Consider the following 23,473-nt stretch of genomic DNA (forward strand, 5'->3'; position numbering starts at 1 on the left):
AAGAACGTTTTTGTCAAGTATTTGCCAAAAAGTATGTCCACTTTCCCAATTCTAAAGTCATAAGAGTGAATAAATTAGAGATTAATCTATATGTCAATCACCATTCCAGGTACTCTTGCTCTATAGAAAGGAAAGAGAAAAAATCAAATGAGAAGACAGGAAAAGGCAGATAATCTTATAAAAACACTAACTGCTTTAGCTTTTACATGCTTTACTTTTAGGGAGAGGGCAAACTCAAAAGCCTTTTTATTTTGTAAAACATCTCACTTTTTATCATGAAAATGGCTTACCCTTTCTGATACAAGTTGGTACACTTGGTAACCATGTGTTATTAGTATGACACCTTATCAAGTGACTGCCATTCATGATGAAGCCTTGATTGCAGACAAAATGTACTATGTCGTTATGAGAATATGCAGAATGAGTTTTATTGAGTTTGTATCCATGCTTGACTTGTGGATCTGGACAATGGGTTGGGGGAGAGGATTGCAGGCACTGTGGGGGAGGTGCACTCCACGACCCACCACCTCTGGAATCACTTCTGCACCTCAAACTTTTCTGACCCACAAGATAGAACCCTTTATCACATTCATAGGAAACTTCATTTCCATACAGGAAGCGCTCTGCTGCCATGCCTGTGTGACGACCATTTGCAACTGTTGGTGGAGGTTGGCAGAGAATAGCTGCAGAAGAGAGTCAGAGAATGTGAGAATTCATCACCGTATAAACAACACTATACAAGTGCCTTATATTTTATATAAATAGAAAACTGTTTAAGGTTTGGAAACTAGAACATGCTTTTGGTTAAACAACTTTATCAAATTTTATGCTTATATAAGTAATACATGTTCATTCCAAAAATTTCAGAAAATAAAATGAAGTATAAAGACAGAAATACAGTTTTGATCAAAACTAAAAGATTTACCATGTCTTATACATAGCAAGTAGCAGTATAAACTATTAAAGTAATTGTAAACTTGCTCTCCATTCATTCATTTTCCATTTCTAATGCCCTAGTCTCTGGTTGGCTTCTCCTATGTCCATAATTTACCTGTACAAACTGCAATCTTTTGAAACCAAGTCCCATTCTCAGCATTTTGACACTTCTCATAAGTATATCCAGTCAGCTGGTACCTAGAAAAAGATGTTATAATACGTTTCTTCTCAATATTTTACTTCTTCATCATAAACAGTACAACTATAAAGATATTTCTAAATCAGACCCTTGGCACAAAGAAACTTAAACTTTCAGTCATCCAAATCAGAAAACTATTTCTACATAAGAAGCACTCAGAAAAGCCCTTCCCATGTCAGAAAAGCAGGCAGGAGCTGCTAGTTTGACCATTGTGGGTAAGAGGTTTTTTATGAACACAAGCTGTGGGTAGAATTAATACACAATATAAGGTGAGCATTCTTTCTTAAAATGGACAACTTCACACTCACCCATTTTGACAGGTTCTATTCACTAATTTTATATGTGAATCATCTGGAAGGTCATGAAGTTCTTGCATAGGCTCACATCCTTCTGGAGAGACAAAGTTGAGATTGCTTTTAGATTCCTCATAACAAAAAGAAATGTGACCCAGGAACCAAAAGAACCTTCACATTATGTCCAAGAATCTATTGTCCTGAAGGCAATGGGTGGATTTGTTTCCATAGCTTGTAGCACAGGTCACAGTCATCCCAGATTCAGAGGACCATATTTCTATATATATGCCAAGTTTAGAGGGGCCTAAGAGGGTGGTGGCCTGGAGAACAAACATCACATATAACCACCAATGACAAGCATTCTACTTGAGAACTGTAAGAACACAACAGATGGTGCCAATTTGAAACCTTGAAGGCATGGCTCAGGAAGCTCTCATCTGTCATAGAATGGTTCTGTTATGTGATTATACTTATGATCCTGGATACATGCTGAGTAACAAACCTATCCACTGTCTGCCTTCAGGACTGAGAGGTCCCGACCACAATGTGAATGTTCCTTCAGTTACTGGGTTGTTTTTTTTTTTTTATAAATATGTATATTTATGCCAAGACCATAATACAACAGGTTTATAGCTTTCTTTCAAATAAAAGAAGTATAAAAGTAATCTGTTTCCTTTTGCCTTCAAGACTCTTGTTTTGAGTGGGAGATAAGAAGACTAAAGCTGGAGATATAGGCCATATATGTCTAGTTTGTGCAAGGCACCAAATTTGATCTCCAGCCCCTCAATTCAATTTTTTTTTTTTTTTTTTTTTTTTGGTTTTCCGAGACAGGGTTTCTCTGTATAGCCCTGGCTGTCCTGGAACTCACTCTGTAGACCAGGCTGGCCTCGAACTCAGAAATCTGCCTGCTTCTGCCTCCCAAGTGCTGGGATTAAATGCGTGCGCCACCACCACCCGGCTTCTCAATTCAATATAAAAACATAAAAAAATATAAATAAGTAAATATCTTTTAAATTTTCCATTGGGTTAGCCTTTTTACCTTTTTCACAACGTGGTCTTTCAGGGTCCCAGGTGTTATTGGCTTTACAGCGGATCTGACTGCTTCCAATCAAAATGTATCCATCATGACACTTAAATGTCACACTACTATTGTAGAAATATGGGGCTTCATTGTCAGTGAGCTTGACTCCATTTTCAACATGGACATCTGCACACTGGACAGCAGGGATGGAAAGTTTACAGAGAGGAGCAGGGCTACTCCAGGAGCCTCTTCCTCTGCTGTCACTTGTACAGTGGATGGTTTGCTCCCCAATGAGTTTGAATTTTACTCCTTCCTCTGTCCCAGGATAGCACATGTATGTGACCACAGTTCCATATGGTACATCTTCTGAGGAACTCCCTGTATGGGTCCCATTGTGGATTATAGGAGGTGGTGGGCAGGTGATTTCTAGGGATATGAAAAGATACTGTAGACATCTGATAAAGGGTTACAAGTGCAGCTGTCTTACCATGTTATTTATTTCTCTGGAGGGTATGGGTGACACTCTCATTCTGTGATTAAATCTTATTGTGTATATAAAATTTGATTTAAACAAATTTTACTGTAAATAAAATTTAAATTAAAGTTATATATGTTGCCAAAGGTCATAGAAGTATTAGCAGGAACAGAATCTGAGTTAAGATTTGACACCAATCTCCTACTTCTTCACTAAACCTTGATGTATAATCCAAAGTAGGAATTGTGGTTCCGATAGAGTGATCTCTCTATGTTGTGAATATCCTAAACCACAACATAAACCAGGTAACTAAGTACATGGAATTTGACTGATTAGAGAAAGAGGTGACAAAAGAAAGGCGGCAAAATAGATAGCTGTATAACTTGACAAAATAATGTAGTAATTTCCATAGCATAGGTCTAAAGTAGAAAACTTGTCAATCTTATATCACTTTAAATCCTCTGCCGATTTTGTTACTCACCTTTACAGAGACGAATCTCTATAAACCAAGGAATTGTGCCTTGACACAGCTGATAAGCACTCTCACTTAACTGGAACCTGGAGACAAAGAGTCATATCATTTGGCCACATGGTTATAATAAAGTAAGGAAGCATTGTGGGCTCTAGAGGCAGACTGACAAATTCTAGGACAAAATGCAACAGGAATAGAATATAACCAACCTCAGCGTCATCTATCAGTTGCATAGTTCTCATGCATGAAAAAATACTGTAAAAACTGTGTGAGCATATGACAGAAGCAGACCTGTGAAATGAACTCTTACACAGTTTGCAGTGGGTACTGTTGAGACAGACATATTCAGAATGAGACATGTTTCACTCACCCTTCATCACAAGAAGAGTTAACAGCTGTCCTAATAAACTGATTCTGAGGCCTCTTAAAGAGATGTGGTCCTACTGGCTTACACTCTGCAGCTACGAAAAAAGATAGAATGAGTAACAACACAAGACAATCTTAAGCAAAATATCTGTAATTGTGGCATAGTACCTTTGCATTGGGGGGGAATTGGTGTCCACTTCCCCTCAGGGGTACAATGTATAGTGTCCTCTCCCACCAGTAAATAGCCAGGGTCACAGCTATAGCTTATGGATGTGCCAGGGTCAAAGTTGAGGAAGTATTTATCTTCTTTTTGCCCATTGATGATTTTAGGAGGAGCCTGACATCCTAAATGAAAAACAGATACAATGAAACGTTTTTAGCATAAAAAAAAAAAAAAAAAAAAAAACAGAAACTGAGCCAAAGTAGTCAAAATTAATGTGATAATACCATGTGTATGGCAGTTGTCTGAAACAGGGTATTTCGTAGTTCTCATGGGGATTTCAGTTCTCCTTTCTCAATCATCTTTTCTGTATTCAGGCTGCTACTAATCTGTTTGGTCCCTGCTTGCCACAACTCACCTCCTGTTCCCCCAACTCTTTCTTTTTTTTTTTTTTTTTTAAAAAAAAAAAAGATAGTATTTTACTATGTACCCCAAGCTGATCTCAAATTCACAATCTTCTTGTATCACTCTCCCCAGTTATAGCATTCTTGGCATGTGCCATTACACCAGATTTTCTCCTCTGAAGGAACTATCTTAGAAGACTTTATGGACTATTTTAATACCCTCCCCCTCCCCTGGGTGAGAGCTTGTTGGCTGTCCTTTTAAACATGATTGTTAGGACAAACAAGAGTTTTTGCTCTCACATTTCTTTTTTATTCTTTTCTTAAAATTTATTTATTTATTTTTTTACACTCCAGATTTTATTCCACCCCATCCACCCTTCAACTGTTCCACATCCCATACCTTTTCCGAACGCCCCTGTCTCCACAAGTATGTCCCCACCCTCCACCCTCACCCCACCGGACCTTTAAACTCCTTGGGGCCTCCAGTCTCTTGAGTGTTAGGTCTGATTGAACACGCTCCTATTTCTTAAAGAAATGGATAACTTAGTAAATTCTGGTGAATTTTCCATAGTGGTGAGAGGGGGCTAAAGAAAGCCTTCTTTATAATTTGTATCCACGAGTCAAGTGTAGGTGCTAAAATGACCCTGTGTAGAGCCCATAGACCCTTCCTCTCACTTATCAGAATGGTTCAACCCTGCATATTAGGCACCTACCCTTTTCACACACTGGTACCGGTGGCTCCCATGTGCCCTGGGCATTGCATCGAATTCTCCTGCTGCCCTTCAAGGTGAAGCCAGGATCACAGACAAATGCCACAGTGTCATTATATGAATAACTCTCTTTCAAAATAGGTATCATTTGCCCTCTATTGATCTGGGGTTGTAGACACTGGACTGCAGAAATTGAAAGCTCACAATATGGAGCAGGGCCGCTCCAGATCCCAGTCTTCTGACTACCAATGGTACAATGGATAGTCTTCTCTCCAATAAGAGTGAAGTTCACTCCTTTCTCGGGGCTTGGGTCACACGTGTAGGTAACTGTGCTTCCATATGTTACATTTCCTGAAGAGCTGCCTGTGTGTCTTCCATTAAGAACAGGTGGAGGTGGTGGGCAGAGAATTTCTAGAGATGGTAAAGGACAGTGATTTCTGAAACTGCTGAGTCATTCAGTAAGTTAATGCAATATAATTACAACTGTGGTTTTAAAAGTTTATTTTTGAATACATCTCCTTTGCTGATTTCTTAGTTCTAATTACCAAATACACAATCTTCTTTATATACATGGCTCAAGTCCCCTTAGCAAGATCATGTATTTCTGGGAGAAAGAAAAGTCACTAAGTTTACTTTAGTTAAGGAAACAGAGAAAAAGGTAACTGACGGTGCTGCAGTGCAGACCAGACCCTTAAATCCTTAAGATTTCTAGGTTATTTTTTTAGTTTTGATTTTTTTTGCTGTTAATCTATTTATATCTATCTATCTATCTATCTATCTATCTATCTATCTATCTATCTATCATCTATCACCTATCTATGTATCTATCTCTCTATCTCTATCTATCTATCTATCTATCTATCTATCTATCTATCTATCTATCTATGCTTATAGAAAAAAGCACATGCTTATAGGAAAGCCAAGAATGCAGTATGTGTGGACCTTTGTATTTTCTTATAAACCACCATTGTCTTACCTACCTTTACATACTGGTTTCTTTGTCCAGATGGCTTTCTCTTCAACAATTACACACTGACTAGAGGGTTGTCCTTGTAATTGGTACCTGAAGACAGGGATTAGAATTTGGTACTATTAGGCAGTTTGTGTTGTAAAATTGGCAGGCTTGACTTCAAATCTATGAAGAGTCCACTTAATCTGTGCAGTTACTCCTTTACCAGTATTCTCTTTCGCCACCTTATTCCAGATTATTCCAGGCTCATCCACATTCTTTCTGTAGGCATCATGGTTCATAGCAGGCAAATATGATCCAAGAACATTAAATTTTTACAGAACCTCCTGCTACTCACCCTTTATTGCAGGAGAAGTACACAGTTGTGCCAACCTGAAGACTCAGAGGCTCTTTTACCTGCCCATTGGGAAACTCTCCCGGATGTTCACACTTGGCTTCTAAGGAAAAAAAATAATGGCAAGAATAATAAATAAACTGTGGTCTATATCAGGTCATCCTCAAATAAACAGTAAATTTAAGATACCTTTGCATGTCGGGATGATACCATCCCAGTCTCCTGAAGATAAGCACTTAATTGTCTTTTTTCCAGTAAGCAAATAGCCAGGTTCACAACTGTATGTCACAGTCAACCCCACAACAAACTGGTCAACATGCTGTCCTGTGTGGTGTCCATTATGAATCGCTGGAAGTGATGGGCACTCCAGAGGGAAATCTTTATACATACACATAGGGAGAAAGCCATCAATCAGTTGATATATGCTTCTAAATCTAGCTAAGTATATAGCATGCATTCTGTGGTAACCAGTCTTCACTAACTTTCAATTCATTCTCAAGCAGATGTGGCTTGATTATTTCCATTTATTCAAAAACAATTATAAATTGGGGGGTGGGAGGGAAGGGGTTACTAGTTATCCCTGCTTGGCATGTAACTCTCTATGTAAATCAGGCTACCTTTTAACTCACAAAGATCCACCTGCTTTCTGCCTCCCAAGTGTGAAGATTAAAGGTGTGTACCACCATACCTAGCTTTATTGTGTCATTTCCATTTTTAATTACATTATATGGATTACTTTTGCATTGAGAAAAATTTCAGTTTCTAGAAAGGTTCAGTTTAAAGCCTATCATTCAGAGGATTATCCTGACAGACATTACTAGTACAGATTTGGTATCTTATTTATAACACATATGTAAATATGTACATTATGTTCAACATACATACTATTTTAACTCCATTTTATTACATAGCACAATATATCTTTGTTTTTCATTTTAATATATATAGGGTCACCTACATCTTTAACATTTGTTTTCCATAGATGATCCATTTTGAGACTATCTTAAAGAACACTTTCAAAAAAAAAAAAAAAAAGAACACTTTCCTCTGACTGTCCATTTGTCTACTGGTTAGTTAATCTACTGATATATATATATATATATATATATATATATATATATATGAAATAAAAATAATTTGTGCTACTTAGGATTGAACTAGGCAAGAACTATGTCATTGAGTTATATCCACAATCCCTTTTTTAAGTTTTTATTTTGCTACAAGGTCTTGCTAAATTGCCCAGACAGTTTTAAAATTACAGTGTACCCAGCTAGGCCTTGAACTAATAACACTCTTACTTCAGCCTACTGAGAAGTTGAGATTGCATCTCTGTGATACCAGGCCAGAGAGAATCATATTTATAAACAATATAGTATTCTTAAGTTCTCTGATCTATTTAGAATCTATCAATATTTTCTCTATTAAAATTTTATAGTATAATTTTTATCAAATACTGACAATTTCTATACTTTCAGAATTAAACTTTGCATTTAGATTCATTAGCAATATAAAGCAGATGAAACGAGAATAAACATTCACAGTAGTCCCTGTTTTTAAAGTTAGTTGATTTGAAATGCGACAACCTAGGAGATGGTTTGAATAAAGAGTAGATCACTGTGAACATGTTTGCAGAGGCCTCAGAGCAGGCCATTGCATCAGACTTCAATGAACAGATATTAACTGATGGATCTTAAATCCATTGAGCATATTTTTGCTCCCAGACTCCAAATTTCCCACAGTCACCTGATTCCCAGAGTTCCCACTATCTCCTCACCCTTGGAAGACTTCCCCAAGGATGTTACGTTCAGTTAAAATTCCCTTACTTATTTTAAACGCTTTTACTTGATTGATTTGTTTCAAAGGAATAGTTATAATCCCTACAACTAAGAAAAAGCAGAAAGCCATTATGTCCCTCTTTCACTTGCTATTTCACCCCAGCTCATGTCTCTGCAACTCATAGTCCCATACAATTCTTCCTTCAGGAGCATGCCCATAAGTGGAAGACCATAGTCCTCAGTGAAGCTTTATTTCCTCTCAACACTCTCTCTGGTTGGCAGACCCCAGCCCTTGCTGGAGCTCTGCTACCACACCCAATGTTCTCACAAGCTAGCAGACCCCAGGAACCAGACTAGCTTTGATTTCCTACTTACCACTCTCACAGACCGGCAGTGCTCTTGGTCCCCACATTTTATTTGCCTGGCACCAGACAGTTTTGCTTCCTTTCATGGTGAAGTTGGCTTTACAGGTAAATGTCACAGAGTCACCATGTCTGAATTGTGGTCTAGATCCTTTAATCATGAATCCCCCTGGGACCGTGGGCATTGAGCAGAAAAGGTTTTTATTCATAGGTTCACATATAGGAGCAGCTTTATCCCAGGTGGCAGTCACTTGATCTTCACTTATACAAAAGAGAGCCTTTTCTCCAATGAGGCGGTGATTGAATGAGCATGAGTATATCACAACAGTTCCCGGAAGTATGGGAAGAGAATAATAGAGTTTCCGAGCGTTTTTGACTTCAGGAGGAGGCTCACAAGAAATCTCTGAAAAGTAGAAAAGGAACCACGTAAGCATACTGATCATTTAAAAATAAATAAATACAAATTTCAAGTATAGATAAAATCACATTTCCAGAAATATATTTGGGAATCAAATGCTTTGCTATGGTTTTACTTTTAGTTTGTTGATTATTTCCAAATGTCTAGATTCTTACCTCTCTTGATCCTTTGCAAAGAAACGAATATAAATCACCTTAATCAGACAGCGCAAGGAAATAGAATTGATCTCAAATCTATCTAACCTGTAGTTTCAGGGATTATTTTTATAGCTTTTTTTTTACTCCAAACAATTTTAATAAACGAAAGACAAACTTAAAATATGTTAATGACATGCTAATTGCATGTAGGAAGTCAACCTGGACTGTTGACATTTGGGTTCAATACCCATGGTTTTAAATCCTTGCTGTCATTCAATAGCTGTATAAGCTTAGGCAAGTCATATCTTCATTCTGCCTCAAAGTCCCAATCTATAGTGTAGTTCAGGTTCCATAAGATATGATGAGAATACAGTGAGACAAGAGCATGTGAATTAGCAGGCATAATACCCGAAATACACTAGTTACTGAGTGCCTGTTTGAAACACACAGCCAGTTTGCAGGTAGCATAGTCACATTAGATACTATCACCAAAGATTCTGCAGCCTCATTACAAGTCATGACAGATTCCTTTGAGAAAACCATTGAAATGATGTTTTGAGTAGAGATCTCATATTCTTTATATATTTTAGTGGCATGAAAGAAATTAATTGTTAGCAGCTAATATGACACATACTCATCTTTTCTGGGAAATAAAGAAAGATGGCCTGGAGTGTGGGCTATCCCAAAAGCTGTTGCCTGTATGTGGGATATGTTCTAGCTGGGCTGCCTTGTCTGGCTTCCATGGGAGAGGATGTGCCTTGATGTGCCAGGGTGGGGAGATACCCAGGGGGACTTCCACTCATTCAGAAAAGAAGGGAAGGGGGAAGGATTGTGGGAGAGGGTGACTAGGAGGGAGGAAGTAAGCGGGATGTAAAGTGAATACGTAAAAACTAAATAAACAAATAGATAAAAATAAATAAATTTAAAAGAAAAGGAAGTTGTCAATGTCTGCATTTCATTAATGTCCACTTGGTAGTAGGTAGAGTTCTTCAGTACAAGACATGACATATGAAGGCATAACCAGTGTTTCTACACTAGAAAGAGTTATGCTTGGTTTTGATACAGGTACCTTTCCAGAGCCTTTATTATTTTATTTATAAAAGTCACAATATAGTATGTTAACAAGTGAACAAATGTAATGCTTTTTCTGCATCTTAAATAGAAGACAATGGCAATTATTTGTTTAAAGTACATAATTGGGTTATGGTAACACTAACCCTGAGTTATTATATTTAATAACTCTATGGAAATACAGAGAGACAAGAGACAAGATTCATATTTGATTATTTTTATATTCTACTCACGTTCACAGACAGGAAACTTATTATTCCAGATTACTGTCTCTCCTTCTGGGACACATTGACTAGAAGATTTGCCCTTTAACTGGAACCTTAAACAATAAGGAGCAGCAAATCATCACTAGAGCAAACCACTTTTCAGTTACACAGAGTGAGTCGCTTCTCCCATGTATTCATCGAATGGAAGGCATTTAAAAATACTTCTGGCTTAAGAAAAAGCTCACGGTTACTTGTAAATCTGATTCACTAAGCAGTGAATCAATAATGGATAAAAATGTACTAAAAATGCATCTTTCCTTTTGACTTCTCCCTCTCCTTTTTGGCACCCAAATGTCAAGACAGTCCTGATCATCCTCAGCAAAGTGGTCTCAATTTGTGTAAAGAAAATAATGAAGACCTTGGTTCCCACGTTTACTCCAATGTGTCTCACTAAATCCAAATTTTATATTTATTTTCCATAATAGGAGCCTTAATTTGTGAACCAAAACTTTGCATTTCCAGATGATGAAATGACAGTTCCTACTTCTGCTGATCAAGCACAAAATATATACACGTGAAAAAAATTTAAAAAAAAAATGTGGTTGATGGCAGAGTTCTTAGTCAGAAAAGGTCAAGAAAAGTAAAGAAAATAATAAGACAGTAAAAATTTAACTATCTTCAGAACTCATACTTTGCAATCATTATGGTCCTTCAACCAGTGAAGGACCTACCACTTCACACTCACCCTAGGTCACAAACAAAGGAAACCTCCGCCCCAAGCTGGAGATTAGGGGGAAGAAACACGTGGCCATTGAGAAGCTGGTTTGGAATGGCATCACATGATTTCACTAGGAAAGAAAAGAGAATGCTTGCACATGAAGGGTCAGGAAACCGTTGAGTGTCTCAGAGCTAAAACTCTAGGCACCTTCACATGTCGGGACTGCATGGCTCCAGGTTCCCGAGGTTGTACACTCCACAAGGTTAGTTCCAACGAGAGTATAGCCAGGTTTACAGCTATAGGACACTTTCTGGCCAACAGAAAAGGATTCCTTATCCTTTTGGTTATAATCACCATGGAGGATATTTTGAGGTGGTAGACATCCTGAGGAAAGAACAGGACCAAAATGTCCTTTTATTTCTTCAATAAGAATTGTATTCTTTACAATTATAACTATTTACTCTCCCACACTAAGGCAGTGAGGGAGGCCAGAGAGTGAGATTAATGTATTCTTCTCTAATGTGTCAAACTTGGAAGGCCATGTGTCTATCTGCTTTTTCTGTTTTGATCTATTCCAGGAAAAACACTACTCTTAACTCCTTTTTCACTTTATTCAACTAGAAACTCTGAGATATCCTTTCACCAATAGTATAGATAAGGAATCAAACACATACTTTCCCCACCCAAATCTGCCATATCCTTTTTTTTGCTCCAAAAAAGCCAGGTTAATGAAGCTTTGTTGCTTTTAGGAAAGCAGACAATACACATTAAGACTAGAAGGAGAGAGTGGGAGCCACAGGCTCAAGATACCACCAACTTTCTTCCACAAAATTACATTTTCAGTATCAAGATGATATCTACAAAATTTTGAATCATTTCATCTTAGCTAATTCCTTTTATCAAACTGATTAATAAAATGGAGAGTTTATTTGACTCTTATTTAAATATAAATGAAATCATTAAAATCTCTAATGATCAACTTTTGTACTATGTTTTAAAATTACTTTTATTCTTTAAAGGATGTAATCATACATATTTATGAGATGCCATGTGGTACTGTGTAATATAAAAATAAGGGTAAATATATCTGTCTTCTAAAACTTGTTTTTCCTTTGCAAACGTTCAAACTCCTTTATTCTCGATTTAAAATACCATACAAACAAAATATACATACAAACTGCAGTAATTCTACTGTTTTATTTCTTATCTAATCTGACTTATCTGCATATTTAACAGCATTTGAAATATTGTATAATGGAGGGGTCTTTATATGTGTAGAAGTGGGTCAGGTCCTCATGCTTACGTGTGTGTATGTGGGGGCGTATGTCAATACATATCATATAGAGGAGATTATCTTGTTTTATGAGACAAAGGTTATTAGTGGGAACTGTGGCTTACCAACTAAGCTAGAATGGCTGTTCAGCAAGCCTTAGGAACCTGTCCATCTCTGCCTCCTCTGACTCTAGGATTAGAAGCACTCGCCACCCCACTAGGCTTTTTACAGAGGTTCTGTGATTAAATTCAAGTCTTCATGCTTTAAAACAAGCACATTATGCACAGAACCATCTCTCTAGTTCTACTTTTACTGATGAGTCATTTTAACTGAAAAAAAAAGTCATACATCATTGTGGTTTGATTTGTATTTTCTTGATGATTAGTAATCCTAAACACTTTGCCATATATTTATTGTTTGTTTTATTTTTGAGAAAAATTTTAATGTCCACTTTGACGTTGGATTTCTTTTGTGCTATTAAGTTCTTTCAGTTCCTTATACTAATTTCTTGTCAGATGGATAGTTTGGAAATATTTTCTTTCACTCTGTATTATTCTCTTTATTCCATTGTTTCATTTGTTGCAGAGAAACTTTTTATTCTATGTAATACCATTAATCTATTTCGGCATTGTTTTCTATGCTTTTAATGGTCTTATCCAAAGCTTGTTGTCTATTCCAATGTTCCCAAGTATTATAGCTATCTTCTTCAAAGAGTTTTGTGTCGCATAATTTTATTTTAAAACATTCCAATGCTTTTTAAAAAGTGTGTTATACTTTTTTCTTACAATTATAGTACTGTTCCAGAATGAAATAAAATCCCCATTCCTTTAACAGTTAGAGACCTCCCATGATCATGGCCTGGTAAAGCTAATAGATACTACTTCTAAAGTTTACTTTCAAATTTTTGATTGTAGAAGTCCAGTCACATATTCCTTTTATTTTTTTCTCTAGGTACCATGTATCTATTCTGTAGAATCTCTATTTTTATTTATAGAAACCCAAAGTTTCAGGCCCAACTTACCCCTGAAGCATGTTGGCAGTGGAAGGCTCCATTTGCTGTTTGGCTGGCACCACACTATACTGTTGCCTTTCATGGTAAAGCCAGACTTGCACTTAAAGATTACTGTATCATTTAAGAAGAAGGAGCGTCTAAATCCAGACTCTATATATCCATTTTCAATTTTTGGCACTGGGCACTTGACTATAGGAATACACTGAGGAGGTGGACTGTTCCAGATGCCAACTTGATTGTCTTCGCTGGTACAATATATTGACTTCTCACCCACCATATCAAACAGTTTTTCCCTATTCTTTCCAGTATGGCAATAATAAGTTACTACCATCCCATAGAAAAAGCTGTCTCTACTGCTGCTGTAGAAGTCTCCATTGGAGATGGCTGGAGGTGACTCACAAGGAATAGCTTTTGGAGGGAAGTAGTTAAGAAAAGAGAGAAGGCATTGGAATGTTACATTTTTTGAAAATGTAGTCTTCATTCCCATAAACAGAGCTTAATCTTTACCTACAACTTATACATAATATTGAAATTCTGTACTCTAATTAAAGAATAAGCCGGAAAGAAAAATAAATGGAACTAGCTTTTTAAAAGAAATCAAAAGGCTATGAGTTCAAAATACAGAGCCTCTGGCACTATAGGCTTCTTGGGGTGAACTATTTTTGAGTGGTTACTTTTGTTGGTGTATAACATAATGAATATTTTAAACTTAAGAATCTACTCACTATTAAATAACATCATAAAATAATATTCATTGAAAAGTGTGATAGAATTAGAAGTCATGGAAGAAGATCAGTCAAAAGTGGGTCCACAACAAGTCAAACCTAGTAAAACTTCCCAAGCACTCATTTTTATGTGCAGATGCCCAGTTTCCCATTAGAAGGGGATAAGAGAAATTAGTAGGATTCTATATAAAAAGGTCATTTTACTCACATTCACAAATAGGCCCATCATTATCCCATATTACAGTATTGTCTGATATAATACATGTAGCAGATGGGTCACCAATGAGTCGATATCTAGAAGCAAAGAGGTGACTCATCATATCCCAGTTACACTTACACTTTAGAAAAGCCTTAAAGAATGTGAAAAGGTAGAATGTTCTGTAAGATACACCTATACAGTGAAATAGGGGCTGGAGAAATGGCTCAGTGGTTAAGAGCACTGACTGCTCTTCCAGAGGTCCTGAGTTCAAATCCCAGCAACCACATGGTGGCTCACAACCATCTGTAATGAGATCTGATGCCCTCCTCTGGTGAGTCTGAAGACAGCTACAGTGTACTCATATATAATAAATAAATAAATCTTAAAAAAATTAAAAAAAAATACAGTGAAATAGTGATTGAGAAGGGCTTATATAATAAACTCAACAGTATAGCCAGAGAAGATCTGACTTCCTAGTTAATAGCACTGGAGGCTTAAAAATTTTAAAAAGGGTAGCTTTATCTTCTTTCTCTCTAAGGGTCCTCTTGACTGAAGTGTCATTTCTGAAGCAGGTCAAAGACAGCATGCGTTTGTATTCTCTCATATTAAAAGGTTTCTGGTTATTATTTCAGTACCCGCAAATCTTGCAATGGCATCCTGCCTACTCACCCTTCATTACAAGAATATGTAATTGTTGACCCAAACGTGATACCCGTGTTTACATGCACAAAACCATGGAGGGGTTCTTGAGGATTCGAACATGATTTACCTACAAGGGAAACAAAACAGGATTTGGGGCTGGGATTAAGAAGACTTTATGTGTTTTCTATTAAATTCTCTCACTAGATTTTCTGATGGAGCTGCACATGTTTTTTTCTCAAAGCAATTTTTATGATTTGTAAAATGTATACTTTCTCAAGAAGCAGGTTTTTTTTTTTTTTTTTTTTTTTTTTTGGCTTTTCGAGACAGGGTTTCTCTGTATAGCCTGACTGTCCTGGAACTCACTCTGTAGACCAGGCTGGCCTCGAACTCAGAAATCTGCCTGCCTCTGCCTCCCAAGTGCTGGGATTAAAGGTGTGTGCCACTACCGCCCGGCCAGAAGCAGTTATTTTTGAACACTGTTCAAAACCTATTGATTATATTTCTGTATGTGGAGAAAAATGTTATTTTTGGTCAATTCTAACTTAAAAGCCTCCATTTTCTCTTTATTAAATTCTATTAGCTACGGGCAAAGTTGTCTACTAAGACTCCTGCATTAAAAAACCTACACTCCTCATTTCTTCCTATAACTCATCCTCTAATTCTTCATTTAGTTCAGTTAGCAACAAAATTTTAGTGCCTGAATTCCAGAATCCCTCTCCAAACTCATTATTTTGGCATTTCTATAGTTTTACTGGATTAGAAAATTTACCTTTCTAATGCTCTCCTGACTTGGTTTAGTGCCTCCTCTATAGCATGGCATGTGTTTCCCTTTCAGAGCATAAATATGGTCATGTCATATTTCCCAGTTACAAACCTATGATGATTTACCATTATTCATGGGAAAGTATACAATCTTAGGGTTATATTTGCTCAAACCATATTTACATTTTCCCAAAGGTATTTTCTCCATAGTTTTGCCCTCTGCCAAGAATACCTCAGTTTCCCTAATCCTTTCAAATGGCATCTATGGTTGAGTATCAGTTTACTTCTGTCACTAAACATCATAAAGCCTGGGACTATACTTCAGTGATAGAGGACTGGGCTAACCTGTGCAGTCTCTTGCGTTCCAATCTCAGCTATGCGCTATATATGTGTGATTTTTGTTGTTCTTTACAAGATGCACTTTCTACTTCTTCACACATTCTAGATAATAAAAACTATTTCTTGAATTGAATGTAGTAAGAATGAGATAAAACTAATATTCTTTTGTATACTAACATCTAATCTCACTCTAACACCATGTAGAAATCACAGAATGATGTCATAAAGACAGTAGGCTAAACCTTGGTAGTGACTTACACGCTAGTACTCAGAAAAGTTAGAAGTTAAAGAAAACGGAGAAGTATATGTGCCATGACATACTAATTGACTGGTCTTTTGTCTGGAAAATGACAAACTATCCTACACAGATAAAGTGATAAAGCCAAATACAGCGTGGAGAAGTACTCACGTTTACAGAACTGCTGAGCATCTGACCACTCGGAGGTTTCTAAGCAGGTGATATTAAATGACCTCCTAATATACCCAGGGAGGCATTTGTGTTCCCAATGTGTTCCAACAGCAAACTCAGACTTATCACTCACAATAGAAGGCTTAGCAAAAGGATACTTTGGCGGCAACTTACACTGACCTAGAAACAAGGACCACAGAAATATCAAAGCTGAGAAAAGCTAAAGCTTCTCTGCTTCTCTCTTGTCACCAATCAGTCTAACAAATTTGATCATTAAAAGTAATATTGTTTGGAGAAATATTGTCTGAAAAAAATCGTTCTAGTATGGATGGGCACATGGAGAAATTCCAACAGTTGTAAATACACACTTCAGAGGAAGATATGGAGAAACGTTTTTTTTTTTTTTTTTTTTCATAAAATTCCATCCTTTTATAATTCTGTAACTAAAAACTGTGGGTAGATGGCTTGTTTTTGTTTTTGTTTTTCCACAGTGTGGTCAGAAAAAAAAATAAGAAACACATGTAGAACTTCAGGAATAAGTATATAGAACTTAATACAACACACAAAACTCTGAAAGTAATAGAGAAAAATGAAGAAAGAACCCTGTGAGACAGCAGCATAGGAAAGCACTTCCTAAACAGTTGCTTTCTCCAGGTGCTCAGCAGCTAGCACAATTGATGAATGAGACTTCATGAAATTACAGAGCACAGCAAAAGAAAAGAATGTGAAAGATACTCTACAGAATGGGAGAAAAATCTTTGCTCACTATATATCTGACTAATATCTAGACTGTATAAAGAAATGAACACCCCAAACCTTTCAGCAATAAATGACCTAGTGGAATGAACATTCTTTTCTCAAACTAAATACAAATGTTCAATATATATTAAAAAAAATTCGACCTCACCAATCATCAGGAAAGTGAAAATTAAAGCTATGTGAAGACTCCACATCACACTCGTTTTTGTTAAGAAAATAAGTAACAACAAATGCTGGTAATAATACAGACAAAAGGGAATAATTTTACATCAGTCTGGCCACCATAGTTCTGGAGAATCCTCAACAAACTATAGATTTACCACATGATCAGCTATAGCATTTGTCAATATTTACCCAGAAGACTCCAAGACAACATATCACAGATATATTTGCACATCAATACTTATAAGTTATGGAACCAACCTACATGGCCAGCAACAGAATAGATTAAGAACTGTGGTATATATACACAATGGTTTTTCTTTTCAGCTATTAAGAAGAATGAAGTTATGTTTTTTGTTAGAAGATGGATGAAAATGGAGATGATAACATCAAGTGCATTGCCAATCTCTCTGTCTCATATATATTTGAAAGTAGCAGTAAACTGTCTGGAGAACAAAGGGGATTAATAGGAAGGGAAAAGATTATGGAGGGGGAGGGTAGTAGGTTGTATATGCCCACAGTACACTGTATAGTTGCATGAGAATGGACTTATATAACCTTGTATAATAATTATAATAAATAATAATGATGATGATGATTCTATATATTGGGGTGGAAAGAAAGTTGTGTCCATTATTTGTACCAGTTATTTTTCTGATCATTGTCACATATATACGTGATAGAAATGACTTAAGGGAGGGGAGATTAGTTGCCTCATACTCCAGGGTACACCATCCATCATAGTAGGAAAGGTTTATGACTGGGCCAGCTTGGTCTGTGGAAAAAGGACCTGCAGCAACTGCTGGCTACATGACATTAACTGGAAACAAAAAGGCTTGGCTGGAAGTGGGAAGAGGAATATAGTCAGTCGTAGACTAAATATTCAAATACATGAGCATGTGGGAGACATTTTTCATACAAACAGTAATGGACACAATAGAAACAAAAAATACCCTCTCCAGTTTTAAAATAAAAACCAGAAGTATACAAGTAAAAAGTGCCTTTTAAAAGTTTTAATTTTTTTTGAAGATTTTATTCTTTATTTCACATCTAAGAATGTTTTGCCTACATGTATGTGTATGCCCACTCTATGTATTCAGTGCCAGCAAAGTCCTGACTAGGGTGACAGATCCCCTGGAACTGGAGCCACAGGTGCTTATGAGGCACAAACTGGATGCTGAGAACCAAACCCTGGTCCTCTGCAAGAGCAACAATGCTCTAACTATTGAGCCATCTCTCCAGCCCTACAAATAAAAATCTTATAAATAAAAGCATTTATCATAAGAAACTAAAGTACCACAAAGATCTTGTAAAAATCAAAATTGCTTTAATTGATTTATATAACAATCCTAATCACTAAACTTTACTGTATAGAGAAAAACATATTCATCCTTCGTTGAACATGCTTATTTATTATTTATGGTTTTGTAAGATAAGGTGTCACTATATAACTTAGGCTGACCTTGAACTTGGAGTCCTTCTGTCTCAACCTCTCTAGTACTTTATTTCTCGTTATATTTGTTTTCTTATTTTAACAAACTAGAGTAATGAAACCCCTAAATAGCTAGCAAAAGCTTTCTGATGTATCAGAGAAAAGAACTTATTAGCAATGAAATAAAGGCCATTACAACATCTGTACACTTGAGTATGCCTCTAGAAAAATAATATTTTATATAGGGGTGAAGACTCACATTCTACCTCCTTAAATTTATTTGCAGAGATCCAGAAGTTCACCCTTATTCAGATCATAGGAATCTAGACAAAAAAACCCCGCCAATTTGTGAAACCCTACAAGAGTAGAAATATACCTGAAAATGTACAAATTTTAATTTTTTTCCACAATAATGTGAGGCAGGTACAGGTGAAAGCTAAACAGTAATTGCCTGCTGACTCAAAGACATTCACCAAGTTCCCAAGGCCACAACCAGATCAGCCTTTCTCTAACTCCATGACTCTACTGGGGAATTGAAAAAGAGTCGCCACTGTTAGGAGCCAGATATTACTGTAGGTTCCTCTTTTGTAATTCTTTAGTTTCTTCCATTAATCCCCACCAAAGTCCCCAACTACATACTGCATGAAAAACAGCAAAAAAGACTCTAAGGAAAATGAAGTTTTTAAAAGAGTGAAGATAGACTTCACAGCATGATGAGGCTTCTACCAGTTATTTTAATCAGATAAAAATCTGTGATTATCAAATGTAAATAAGGACAAAATTAAATTACCTTCCACAATATGGGAAAACATTTAAATTCAAGAGACTCAACGATACAGACCAAGAGAGATGCAAGATCTGGAAACTACAGAAGGGAGGGAACTTTATAATGTGACTTGCCATGTCAAAGCGAAGCCAGAATCACACTTTCCTCAGGAGGGTTAACAGAAGTCTCATCTCTAGTAAGATCTCACACTGTATTGAAACTGCCCACCTCCCAGGCCACAGTGCAGAATTTCCAGAGACTGGTTTCTCCTCCGGTCAGAAAATGAAAGGGAGCAGGTGAAATGTTTCACAGCCAAAGGCACGGCTGTCCAGCCTGATGACCATTGAGTGTAATCCCTGGACCCTACATGGTGGAAGGAGAAGGAGAGAACCAACTCCTATGAACTGTCTTCTGACCTCCAAGCACATGCCATTGAATATACACACTTCCCCCCATGATAAACAAATAAACACATTTAATGATTTTTCAAAGAAAAAGAAAGGTTAGTCTATAAGCCATTACATGATAAAAATTTTCATGAGAGTCTCTTTTCTCTCTTTACATCTTGCTAGCGTCTGGAGTGAGGATCGGAGTAGTGACTAACGTGAAAATTACTCTGGAGGACAGGGAGCAGCTAACTATTTAGATGTAAGAGGCTTTACTGGGATGATTTAGAAATCATTTATAAGTAGATGGAGGATCTATGTGTAGGATAAAAATAACTGAAAAGTTGGTCAGAAAGCAGGAAGTAAGTGGGGAGATCATTATTGAGAATTAAAAATGCCTTAATACTGGGTCTCCTTGCTATCTCATGGATGGTTTTTTAAAAATGAGAATCATGTATGTGAACCAAAGCACAAAACATTCATCAGTGAACATGAAATTAGGTCCACCCATCCCTAGAATTTATTTCCCAGTAGAAATTGTGGCAGAACTAATGCATAACCATCAGACCCTGTAACAACCAGGTGCGTCCTTAGTTGCTAACAGCTACACTTAGTGTCAACAGTCAAGTGCCAATTGACTTAATTCTTCAGGCAGCTCCTGATTTCTCTCACCTCTATGGGATGGTAGCACAGTGTGACACCCCCACTCCTACCCCCACCCCCAAGCCTGTGCTGGACAAGCAGACCTTGAATATATGCCATGACAGGCAGGATTTACAGACTGTACGACAGGCCTCATTGGCCTGATAAGAGACACCTGCCTTGGCTGCAGCTATGAGATCTGTTACTGGAAATTACGAGCTGACAGGATAAGGAAACTGTTAACTGTTCTGGGGACAGGTTTTGTGAATATATATATATATACATATATATATACACACATATATATATGTGTGTATATATATATGTATATATATATATATGTATATATATGTGTATATATATACACATATAGTGCTGAATATTAAACTTGGAGCCCTTATCACAAGTTTGTATTGGCTCCATGTTTCTCTCGCCCTTTGCCCTTTTCATTTCCAGCCCCTTTTTCAGGTAAGCCCTGACCGACCTTAAGCCGCTGGACGACTACAGCACAGCTCATTCCTGACTTCATTTTATATATGTGAACCTGAGGGTCGGGGCTCTAACCAACTTGCCACTGAGGTTTGCTGTAAGTAACCTATGAACTTATTCACAATGGTAACAAGTTACACGTCGACTTGCCAAAGTTCACTCAGCTATTGAGGTTTTTGCAGTGCATGTCTTATACCTTATCCCTTCATACCAGAACAAATGTTACTACTTTAAAAGCAAGCCAATCTGTGAAACGATAACAACCACCCACACCCACACGCACACGCACACCACACACACACACACACACACACACACACACACACTCACACACCGTTTATAGAGAACACTGAAGGAGAACCTACAGAAGCACGCACCACTACAGAAGTCATAGTTTTACTTCATGTTCAACTTTAAAAACTAACTGGAGATAGTTTTTAAAATATACTATTAAAGATAAAAAAAAATCTGAGACCCATATTGGAGAATCAGGTGTTATTCTTTTTTAAAAAACGAAGCAGGGGCTGTATGCCTGGAGACACATGCAGGTCTGTAATCCTTGAGCACAGCCTGGGACCTTTGGTGGTACTGTGTGAGCACTTGCTGAATTCCCAGGAGGCTGGGATCCAGGGAGGAGAGAGCGAATCCCCCAACCAATGCAGCAGTCACATTCCAAAGCAACCGAGTCTCAGCCATCTATGGTGGTGGTCCATCTCCCAGAAGAGGTGGGGACGTTCTGCATCAGGAGACAGAGGGGTCTCCAAAGCTGTCAGGAACAGGCAAGATCCAGCATGGTCCCCACATCCCTGGTTTGGCCTCTAGCCTTTGTGTAGGCACAGAAGTTTTCCCAGCCCCGGTGGAATTACCATATTTGAGCTCCCGCGCCCAGCTCACCAAGAACTCCTGGAGTGATGAGAGTGAAGAAAACCCAGAGCGAACCCAAGGCTCCCATGCTGAGCAGCGTTCTGTGGAGCTTTGAGCCTGTAGCAAGGAAAGGAAGAGGACGTGGCTGGCTGCCGGCTGGCTGTAAACTGTGGGGAGCGGACCCTTAAATAGCATCGGCTCTGCGCTACACCGGTACTGAAGATTTGTGGAGCACATCTGCAGGTGACTAGGGGCGGAAGAGGCAGGGAGGGGCGGTCCCCGGGAAATCTGCTTTTGGTTCAGGCTGAGCTATGCTCAGTGCCTGGCTTTTCTATTTTTTGTTGATTGAGCAACAAAGTACATTAACTTCCTCGTCCCCCTTACATCTGAAACAAGAATTTCACAAAATAATACTCATTCCTACTGATCTACAATGTTCATATGCTATGCTAATTTACAATATTGTAGTTTTTAAACCTGTTTGGGGTTTTGTTCCAGTTAATTCATTTTCAAACCCCATTAATATAATCAACTCTCAGTTTGAGAAATCAGCTTAGTTTACTTAAAGTGGAAATTAGAGAATAACACTGTCTGGCATTGCAATCTTTTTACTCTAGTGTATAAGGTGAAATTTTAAGTTTCTGTATATCTGTGAAGGGGTTTTCTAAATGTTAATGTTTTAGAAATGTTATCTCTCTGCAGTTACAAAGATATATAAAAGTATATATTTTGACTATGCAACTGTGTTATGTAATTTTTATTTCTGATATTTTTAATAAATTACAGGCATTTATCTCTCCTTCGAGTATTTTAATGTGTATTCCTTAAAAATAAGGACAGTGTTCTATAACTATAGTAAAATGATCAATTGCAAGATGCTAATATTGGTACAGTAGTTTTTCATAATTTTTTACTGTCTTCAAGTTTTGATAAATCTCTCAATAATCTTTGTTATGGCATGACAAGACTAACAAAACCATCCACACTTCAGGGTCATATATTTGATTTTCAGGTTTCTCTCTTTAATTTAAAAAAAAGATTTTTGGGAGTAGGAGGTGTGTGTATGTGTTATATGTGGTTTGCATGTGTTCCTGAAGATGTGTATGGAGACTGGAGACTATGCCAACGTTTTTCTCACCAGCTTTCTACTCTCTTATTGGAGGCAAGGCCTCTCTCTGACCCTTAAACTTGCAGGTTATCTGAGCTGGCTGGTCAGTGAGTTCCATCTGTCTGTGTCAGTCTATCTTGCACTAGAATTACAGGTAAATTGGGTGCAGCTTTTTTACCTGGATTCTAGAAATCTGAATTCAAGCCATTGTGCTTGTTTGACAAGTAACTTTACTGACAGAGCCCTCTCAACGTCTGGATCTGGAATTTTGTTGTTTCTTTCATTGTTAGCTTTTGATATCTTTGAACCACACATAGTAATGATTTTTGCTAAACATGGCACTTAAATCATTTGTCTACTATATAGTACAGTAACAGATTACCCTAAGGTTAGTAGTGGCTTTAGTGAGACTAACTAGTACCTTCCAGTTTGTACTATCACAATTTTGAGGCAATTTAGCTAGACTGGCATTTTTTC

The 23,473-nt window shown here is 37.3% G+C and overlaps 1 protein-coding gene across 4 annotated transcripts in view; it reads right to left on the minus strand.

Moving 5' to 3' along the window:
* The window catches only part of Cr2 (complement C3d receptor 2), a 37,422-nt gene extending 15,277 nt beyond the window's left edge, over positions 1 to 22,145 (minus strand). Inside the window, exons 1-20 of one of the 4 annotated variants that reach the window (XM_076941655.1) lie at positions 21,919 to 22,145; positions 16,389 to 16,568; positions 14,906 to 15,005; positions 14,246 to 14,331; positions 13,322 to 13,720; positions 11,235 to 11,411; positions 11,055 to 11,157; positions 10,337 to 10,422; positions 8,491 to 8,880; positions 6,530 to 6,718; positions 6,344 to 6,443; positions 6,017 to 6,099; positions 5,040 to 5,447; positions 3,931 to 4,107; positions 3,767 to 3,857; positions 3,406 to 3,482; positions 2,468 to 2,875; positions 1,444 to 1,525; positions 1,052 to 1,134; positions 291 to 683 (exon numbers count right to left, since the gene is read on the minus strand). In XM_076941655.1, coding sequence (XP_076797770.1) covers positions 291 to 683; positions 1,052 to 1,134; positions 1,444 to 1,525; positions 2,468 to 2,875; positions 3,406 to 3,482; positions 3,767 to 3,857; positions 3,931 to 4,107; positions 5,040 to 5,447; positions 6,017 to 6,099; positions 6,344 to 6,443; positions 6,530 to 6,718; positions 8,491 to 8,880; positions 10,337 to 10,422; positions 11,055 to 11,157; positions 11,235 to 11,411; positions 13,322 to 13,720; positions 14,246 to 14,331; positions 14,906 to 15,005; positions 16,389 to 16,568; positions 21,919 to 21,976 — 3,670 coding nt within the window. In that variant the 5' untranslated portion in view covers positions 21,977 to 22,145. Of the gene's footprint in view, positions 1 to 290; positions 684 to 1,051; positions 1,135 to 1,443; positions 1,526 to 2,467; positions 2,876 to 3,405; positions 3,483 to 3,766; positions 3,858 to 3,930; positions 4,108 to 5,039; positions 5,448 to 6,016; positions 6,100 to 6,343; positions 6,444 to 6,529; positions 6,719 to 8,490; positions 8,881 to 10,336; positions 10,423 to 11,054; positions 11,158 to 11,234; positions 11,412 to 13,321; positions 13,721 to 14,245; positions 14,332 to 14,905; positions 15,006 to 16,388; positions 16,569 to 21,918 lie in introns of those variants that run through there. The other 3 variants (XM_076941654.1, XM_076941656.1, XM_076941657.1) reach the window with 3 other exon arrangements.
* Between the last annotated feature and the right edge of the window lie 1,328 nt (positions 22,146 to 23,473).

Source organism: Arvicanthis niloticus, chromosome 10, assembly GCF_011762505.2.
Source record: "Arvicanthis niloticus isolate mArvNil1 chromosome 10, mArvNil1.pat.X, whole genome shotgun sequence".
Taxonomy (NCBI): Eukaryota; Metazoa; Chordata; class Mammalia; order Rodentia; family Muridae; genus Arvicanthis; species Arvicanthis niloticus.